Here is a 9,731-nt window from a genome sequence, read left to right on the forward strand (position 1 = left end):
TAAATTAATTTTATTTCATGTTAAATTGATTCTATTTCATATTAAATTGATTTTATTTCATGTTAAATTGATTTTATCTCATGTTAAATTGATTCTATTTCATGTTAAATTGATTTTATTTCATGTTAAATTGATTTTATCTCATGTTAAATTGATTCTATTTCATGTTAAATTAATTTTATCTCATGTTAAATTGATTTTATTTCATGTTTAATTGATTTTATTTCATGTTAAATTGATTCTGTTTTATGTTTAATTGATTCTATTTTATGTTACATGAGATTGTAAGTAGTTTGTATTATGGACGTTCAAGTATGCTGCTATTAGCAATGGTATAGCTTGTCAAAAAGTTTTCACAACTTTTAAAGGAAAGTTGCTTTCTCATTGTAGCAAATAAATCTTATCTATTTATCAGCTATTCCACTAAAAACAGTAGGTCATCCTTTAAGGATTTGGTCATTATTTTTGATATGTGTGCATTTATTTTCTCCACATGCCGAGAATAGAATATGGAGTAACCAGTAAATATTCATTTAAAACTTAATTGCATCAGGAATTTTGTTTATAAGTTTTCCCTTTTCATTCCAGTAAATGTCACTAATGAATGTTGTAAATACGACTTTTGTTTAAAGGCTTTGTCTCTTATAACTTGTTGCAGTAACCACTGTATAAACTTGCAGTATTAAATTTATACGTTCATAATTTAAAAAAAAAACGAGTCAAAAGTATTGGGAATAATTTATTTGCAATGGCAAATAGACGTAAACTTATTTTCATAAAAAAATTGTATTTCATCAACTAAAGTAATATATAAAATTAAATGATAGTCAACTTGTATATGTGTATAAATAAAACTAATTTTAATAAAGTAATCGAGTCATAAAAATACAAATATTATTACTTATATTTATTTAATATTTTTTAAAGTATGCAAAATATTTCTCTCCAATAATGACGGTTTATTATATTTTTAACTTTTCACTTATTATTTTTAATATTGATAAAACTGTTACATAAATTTGAGACGTTTTCATTGTTGCTTGAAAATCATTCATTTTTTGGATTTAAGTGAAAATCCTGTTAAAAATTAGTACAGGTAAATACATGAACAACTGAAATATATTATGACATGAAAAAGTTTAAAAACGCATGGAAAAAGAATTGCCAAATTTATTACATGCATACTTTCCGTTTTTTGCTGTGATAAAGATGAATAATTTTGATTTGGTTATGTTTTATAGCATATCATAGAAATTATGGTGATTATATGTTCTTAAATTTCTTTAGATTTTCAAACATTATATATTCAAACATTTCTTTGCATTGTTGAAACAAAAGCATTGTAAAAATAGATTTATTTTAGGCATCAAGAAACATTAGTACAAACGTGTTGCAAAATAAAGATTATAAATACAATGTTTTGCTTCCCCAAAAGAATCGTTTACTTATTTTCTGCATGGATATAGATTGCAACAAATATCCTGATTAAATTTTTACTTTATTAAAAAATTAATTAAATACAATGTAAAAACAAATTAATTAAATACAATGTTTTGCTTCCCCAAAAGAATCGTTTCTTTATTTTCTGCATGGATATAGATTGCAACAAATATTCTGATTAAATTTTTACTTTATTAAAAAATTAATTTGAGGACTTTTTAAAAATGTTGCATTATTATTTAATTGTGCCTTTAGCTCACAATACAAATGTCTATCTCTAATTTATCCATTTAAAAAGTAAACGTCTTAATATTTTGCAAAGAACATGAAAAAAAGTATATCATTTCATTAACTTTGTCTTTATTTCATTTTGCAGAATATCCAGCAATCAATACAATGCAAATTGCACAAAGGTAAAAGCCGGAAAAGAAAAAAAGTCATTTTTTTTAACTTTATGAGTTTTCCTTTTATAAAATATAATTTATGAAAATACACGGAAAAAAATCCTGACAACTGAGTATGCATTTCGTCTACTCTTAGTCTTATTAAATATGGTAATAGTTGAAATAATTATCGCAAGTGCATATGACTAATCTACTCATTGACAGTTTTATGAATGCAGTGAATAGAAGAAGAATAAAACTTATATGAGACTTTAATATTGAACTGATATAATTATCGATTTGTTTGAACTATCTATGAAAATACACAGAAATGATTTATATATAACTGAATTGTGAGAATCTATTTTTTTACACAGTGGTCACCACTTATCAAGGCCCGGAAGCCACTCAGGGATAAGGGTTATTGCAAGTACATTACGTTAGTGTGGAGATTTGCTGAAGTGTTTACTTAAGGGGACGGTTTGTCAGGAATTTGTTAACGTTGAATTTGAACACGTCCAAGTTGTAGTCAGGTGGGAAGCAGGCAGACGGAACAGAGTTCCACGGGCGTGCACTTAAAAAAAAAGAAGCTTTGTTCATGGAATTCACGTTTTGATTTAGGCACAGATAAAGAGTGGGGGGAAAATTTTCACAGTGGATTCGGCTAGACGAGTGTTTTTCGTGAAAGATTGGTGAGAGGGAGACCAGAGATTGAAGTTCAGACAGGCACCTGCCATGGAAATAACGATATTATGTATTTCAGGCATCCAATCTTTTTAACAGGGAAATACTGCTAATAATTAAAACTTATATGAGACCCTCAATTTGGCCAAAATTGTCGGTTTTGTAGAATCATCAATTAAAATACACAGAAAATCATATTTTACTGAAGTTTTAGATATTTATATAAATTCCATTATTTACATGAGATGTATATATCATCTTATAAACAGTCACTGATTTATCAGATATTTTCCGTTTTGATCTGAAGTTTATAGAACTAATCATTTATATATGTATATATAAAGGCATAATATATATTTTCATTTAAACATAACAAAAATATAAATTGTTTCTGTGTATTTTATTTGATAATTCTTATATATAATATATATATATATATATATATATATATAATAAATTCTAATTACAAACAAAATATATTTTCATTTCAACTTGATGAAAATATAAATTTTAAACAATCTTGCTGATTTATCAGATATTTTCCGTTTTGATTGATCTGAAGTTTATAGAACTAATCATTTATATATGTATATATAAAGGCATAATATATATTTTCATTTAAACATAACAAAAATATAAATTGTTTCTGTGTATTTTATTTGATAATTCTTATATATATATATATATATATATATATAATCAATTCTAATTACAAACAAAATATATTTTCATTTCAACTTGATGAAAATATAAATTTTAAACAGTCTCCTAAATTTCAAATCCATAAAACTTATATAGAAGTCTTTCTTATTCTGTTCATTCTAAAATAGAAGAATAAGAAAAATATTAAGAAACTAATTCAAGTAAAACCCGTAAATATTTCATCTTGAAAATGAATACTATATCAAATACTGAAGAAAAACCCCATTCTTGTGAAGTATGTGGCTCTTCTTTTAAAAGTAAACAAGGATTAACCATGCATATGCGATCACATACTGAAAAGAAACCATATTCTTGTACACATACGGGAAAGAATACATCTTCTTGTGAAATATGTGCTTCTTCTTTTGCCTGGAAACCAAATATGATGGAACATATTAAAAAACATACGAGCGAAAAGACATATTTTTGTGAAGTATGTGACTCTTCTTTTACAAGAAAAGCCAACTTGGCCGTTCATTTTCGAACACATACTGAAGAGAAACCACATTCTTGTGAAGTGTGTGGCCGTTCTTTTACAAATAAACCCAGCCTGGTCATTCATATGCGAACACATACTGGAGAGAACCCCTACTCTTGTGAAGTATGTAGCCGTGGTTTTACAAATAAACCCAGCTTGCTCAGTCATATGCGAACACATACTGGAGAGAAACCATATTCTTGTGACATGTGTACCTGTTCTTTTACACATAAACAACACATGTTAGAACATATGCGAACACATACTGGCGAGAAACAATATTCTTGTGAAGTATGTGGCTTTTCTTTTATAAGGAAACAAGACTTGGTTATTCATATGCAAACACATACTGGAGAGAAACCACATTCTTGTGAAATGTGTGGCCGTTTTTTTACAAGGAAACCCGACTTAAAGGCTCATATACGAACGCATACTGGAGAGAAACCATATTCCTGTGAAGTATGCGGCTCTTCTTTTACACAAAGAAAAACTATGGTGCAACATAGGCGAACACATACTGGAGAGAAGCCCTATGCTTGTGAAGTATGTGGCTCTTCTTTTAAAAGGAAACACGAGTTGATCATTCATATACGAGCACATACTGGAGAGAAACCATATTCTTGTGATGTATGTGCCCGTTCTTTTACAAATAAATCCAACTTGGTCATTCATATACGAACACATACTGGGGAGAAACCATATTCTTGTGAATTATGTTCCTCTTCTTTTACACAGAAACAACAGATGTTGCAACACATGCGAACACATACTGGAGAGAAACCATATTCTTGTGAAGTATGTTCCTCTTCTTTTACAAAGAAACAACACATGTTTGAACATATACGAACACATACTGGAGAGAAACCATATTCTTGTGATGTATGTGGCCATTCTTTTACAAATAAATCCAGCTTTGTCATTCATATGCGAACACATACTGGAGAGAAACCCTATTCTTGTGAATTATGTGGCGTTTCTTTTATAAGGAAACACAGTTTGGTAATTCACATGCAAAGACATACTAAAGGAGAGAACTTGAATGCATACTAGATGCTATTCTCGGGTATCTAAGGTCTCGGTACAAGGGTTTGTCAGAACAACTTGGCATGAGGATACTTTTCACTGGAAGAAAACTCTGACGAAATATTCAAAATCACATTTTGTATTCGCTGTCCAAATAGGATCTCTCTATGGCTAACTTACATTAGCTTTTATGAGGAATGCTGCCCCTTCTCCAAGTGCCGTTACTTCGAGTAATAACCTAAAAACGGATACTCCACCAGACTAGATAATTCTTGTCCTGGAATCCAGTTAGACCATGAGACCAAAATGAAAGATATACTAAAATATATGTAAATGGTTAATTGGGGAGAGGAAATTTATGTTCTCAATTTCTTTCTAAGTTTGAGAGAAAACGTATTTTAATGGAACACTCGAATACATATGTATTCCATATAGAGTTCAAGTGTTATCTACATGTCGTGAGCCGCTTGATTTCTGAGAACTTCGACTGAAGTAAAATGAAACAGAAACACAATATGTTGAGACAACATACTAGAAAAACATTGCATTTTGTCTTGAATGAGGAAAGAACTTTTGTCTCTTCTTTAACAAGGAAAAAACTTTTGTGTTCTTTAACAAGGAAAAAACTTTTGTGTTCTTTAACAAGGAAAAAACTTTTGTGTTCTTTAATAAGGAAAAAACTTTTGTCTTTAACAAGGAAATAATTTTTGTCTCTTCTTTAATGAGGAAAGAACTTTTGTATCTTTTTATAAGTAATCCAATATGCTGCATGCGAATACTTATTATAAACATATAGAGTTCAAGTGTTATCTCAATGTCGTGGGCCCCTTGATTTCTGAGAACTTCAACTGAAGTAAAATAAAACAAAAGAGAAAGCATTTTCTTGTGAAATATGTCACTCTTATTTTACACAGAAACAAAATATGTTGAGACCACAAAACATACTGGAAAAAACATTGTTACAAATACGTAGCACTTCTTTAATGAGAACTTTTGTCTCTTTTAAGAGAAATCCAGTATGCTGCATGCGAATACTTATTGCAAACAATTTTTTTCTTTTATCAAACTTTTACATTTTACAGACATTATGTGGTGCTTTCTATCAAATGGATCAAATATCCTGATGCTACAAAGCAACCATGTATTATTTTAGTAACTTTATGTTGCAATACAATCGAACACATATTTTGGAAATATTATTATTATTAGCATTAAACCAATGTCCATACACTTGATAATGCATGGAAAACTTATAGTTTTATTCCATTTTATTTTATGTTATAAATAAATAGTTGGTTTAATCTATTTAACGAAAAAAATGCTTTCTAATACCAAGTCGATTGGAAAATACTGTCATAGTAAACATTTGGAACAATTTGTTGGTGCTTATGTTTAAACAGATTTTGTAGAAATTAAATCAATAAAAACCTGAATAACTTTTTGAATGAAATAAAACTAAGGACATTTTTTTATTAAAAAATCGTTCATTTATTAAGAAAAAATACTGTAATTTGAACATTTTATAAATTTAATGAAAGAAAATACTTATTATACTCTTATACCTTACCAGGAAAATAAAATCATAAACCTCCAATTGCATAATTTGTGCAGTTTTTCTGTTTTTGAATATTTATTTTCTGTAGTTGTATATAAATTTGTTTATTTCCTGTCATATGTTTATAATGTTACAAAAATGTGTTCAATTATTCTGTATTTGTATATGAATTTATTTTCTTTCAATATTTATAATTTACCAAATTCTGTACAATAAAACGATTTTTGATTGGCTTATTAGTCAGAAGAAAATATTTTTTTAACACAAAACCGATTTAAAACGTACTTCTTTTAATAATTCGTATATTGAATTCTAATTAGTGCATAAAATTGTGGATTTCATTAGTGTTTACTAAGATTACGTCAGTGATAATAAAAACATTTTTCTATTGTAACAGATTTTATAAAATTGATATTTCATTTTTTAAAATGTCATTTGTAATGTGTTGAATTCCTTTTCGTATGTAGTCTTGTTAAATATAGAAAATGAACCCGCGTTTTATTCCATGTTTTTGCCAAAAATTATTGACAATATAAAAAACTTTAAAATATTTTTGATTTTCTATAAATAAAATTCTGTATTCTCTCAAACAAGATTATATTAAAATCGTCTTAAGAAAAAATTATCCAAGCTCAGTCGGTGATGGAGGACGAAATAATTATCTTTGTGAAATGCGTTGTCAGAATTTGTTAGTGCAAAAATAAAATTTTCAATGTAAAACAACAATTTAGTCAAAATGAAGATTGAAAAATAAATTGAAAGAGAAAATGATTAAAAGGAACAACTAGAGTAGGAGGGGTAGAAAATGCAAGAAAAGCCATTTTTAAAACAGGGGAAATTGTTTTTCGGTTTTTACATGTCATAGGCAAAATTGTACTTGTAATGTAGACAAGCAGTTGCAGTTTGAAACATTGTTTGCAAAACTGAATAATTTTTTAAGAAATTTCATTACACGAACCTCATTGTGAGATTGAGAAGGAAAAGTGAGTAATGGAGTTTTATTGGCTGAATTATTAAAAGAAAATCTTCATATTAAAGTTTGTAAATTGTCTGAGAGTAGATTTCCTATGTAATCGAACCTATCTAGGTATGCTTGTTCCTCCTCACTTTTATGTATAAGTTGACGTCATAACAATTCTCTCTTCATACTGATTATATGGGGCGAAATATGTTATTATAACTTGCTTATTGTAAAGAAATATATAACATTAATAAGCCTATATAATCAGGAACACAAAAAATGCATGTAGGGAAATACATGTGACTTTTCCTGGATATTTTTCACGACAAAAGAAATACAAAAAACTGATAATGCAGAACTATAATTGGTATAATGACATGTTAAACTACTAAATCGATTCTTGTGTGCAGCCTGCTTTTGTTTTGTACACCTATGCTGAGGATTGAATCAAAAAACGTATTTTAGAGTTCTATTAGAACACATAAGGAGTTTCCACTTATATGTCTTACATTATAGGTCCTTGCATGCATGTTACAAATGAGTTAATGTTGACAATATTATATTAGGACACAATATTGTTCTTTATTTAAAATGTTTTTCATTTAAAAAAAGATATTTTAAATTGTAAAATATATAATCGTCAATTTCTCTCTAAAATACTTCGAATAAACAAGCTTTCTCAAGATTTATACTTTTTCATGTTTTGTTTTCCTATTTTAATATAATTTACCTGTTTTTAAACCAATTGGGGATTGTCATCAAACTGTTCACACTATGTTATATGAGAGGATTGATTTATTTCAAGTAAAGTTTATATGAAGTAAAAATATTTGATAAATTGAAGTTTTATGAGTTGAGCAGTTTTATTTCTAATCTTCGTTTCGGAGCCAGTTTTAAGGAAGATGACTTTGCGCGTTTTGTCTCTTACTGTGATGTGTCTTTTATGTCATGTTGGGTTATGGTTTGGCGTTGAACATGCGAAAAAATAACTAACATAAATATGTAATAATTTTTGTAAGATTTGAAATTTCCACTCACACAAAAATAATTAGATTTTCTCATAACAACATGCATTATTCGCTAGAAACGGCCAAGTGAAATGGAGCTCCAAAATGCCACATTTGCTTTTCGACAAACGTACTCCCACCAAACAATTTCTCTTTATATTCAAGAACTCTGTCAACACCAAAAAATATTAATGGAAACGCCAAAGCATTTTGTCAGAATTAGCTTACCGACGAGTAGGGGGGGAGAAAAGACGGGGTAAGTCTTGCAACGAAATGTCGACGTTGCTTACAAGAAGTCTTTTCTTGTAAAAGTAACAAATGGGTAAAGATGGTCGAAGTGTAATTTGTTAAAAGACAGCAACAACTATTACAACAACAGTAGAGCGGCCACCCCTTTTTATCTACTCCAACTCTCAGAGACTCACGCCTGATTGGAATGTCTATTTAACTTTTAAGGATTATGCACTTAGGTTCTTTGATTAACGGACCACCGGCCGTGTTGGTCACAGCTACCAGCACTCCTTTCTTCCCCACCGACCCACCCTCGGCAAGTCAACCAATTCAAAATTCTCACAATTTTTCTTAACAAAACTTCTATTCTTTTATGTGCGAACAAAATAACTACACCTACACACATGGCAAATATCTTTTTAAAAAATGAACAACAAAATGTTTAATAGACGCTTCTCACTCTATTCTTCATTTTAAGGAGGATAAAAGTAATAAAAAAGAGAATTTTTAAAATATCGTTTGTGCACAACATTTTGAATTTTCTTTAAAATTGTATTCTAATTGAAAGCGTAATTTGCAAAATCAGATACTTCTACAATATTTATATAAAAGATCTTAGAATAACGTAACATATTGACAAAAAAGAATGCAATTGTTATAAGTGTAAACTTATGCAAAGGTATCATCAGAAAGAAATTATACGAGTACAACGATCTAAATAATAGTAATAATGATGATTAATGGTCGTTGTCAGCGATGATAAGAAACTATTATGAACTGTAAAATAAATAATGTTTATATGCGATTTTAACCCTGATACTTTTTATTCAATATAGAGCAATAATTAGGCTGAATGAATTTCATTTTATTAGTTTTTACTTGTATTTTTTGTTATGAGTATCGAAAATTAGCATCATACCTACACTAAAGTTTCCAATCCTATCAAACCGCTTAGAGTATTTTGAAATCATTTAGTTTATTGAAGAGATAGGCGTAAATAAACAGTTTAAAAAATGGTAAGAGCCCTACGACTCTCGGTCCATGTACTTCTACAACATAAAAGAAATGTGTCTATTCTGAGTATGTATACTGGCATGGAAAGCTAATGGTCCCGAGATATCGAATTCGGCTTGTTGGTGACCCCTACAATATACAACGGAAACTAATTGCTAGCAAAAACATTTCATAGCAGTCACCGTTTCAATGCGCACACGTCTGAAGAACGCGTAGGTATATGACGTCATGATGCGACCGCATGCATAAAACC

At 29.0% G+C, this 9,731-nt stretch overlaps 1 protein-coding gene across 1 annotated transcript; it reads left to right on the forward strand.

Annotated features, from left to right (window-relative positions):
- The first annotated feature begins 3,224 nt into the window (after positions 1 to 3,224).
- On the forward strand, positions 3,225 to 7,915 carry LOC145269808 (uncharacterized). The gene has a single exon (XM_080125522.1). It carries the CDS (start codon positions 3,400 to 3,402, stop codon positions 4,735 to 4,737), a length of 1,338 nt encoding a protein of 445 aa, XP_079981648.1. The 5' UTR covers positions 3,225 to 3,399; the 3' UTR covers positions 4,738 to 7,915.
- Positions 7,916 to 9,731: the final 1,816 nt, after the last annotated feature.

The sequence above is a fragment of the Euprymna scolopes genome, chromosome 45 (genome assembly GCF_053919585.1).
Source record: "Euprymna scolopes isolate OS-2025 chromosome 45, ASM5391958v1, whole genome shotgun sequence".
NCBI classification, from domain to species: Eukaryota; Metazoa; Mollusca; class Cephalopoda; order Sepiida; family Sepiolidae; genus Euprymna; species Euprymna scolopes.

Bases quoted from the DNA above. Each gene is read 5' to 3' on its own strand.
- LOC145269808 (XM_080125522.1), top strand. From the start codon at position 3,400: ATGAATACTATATCAAATACTGAAGAAAAACCCCATTCTTGTGAAGTA.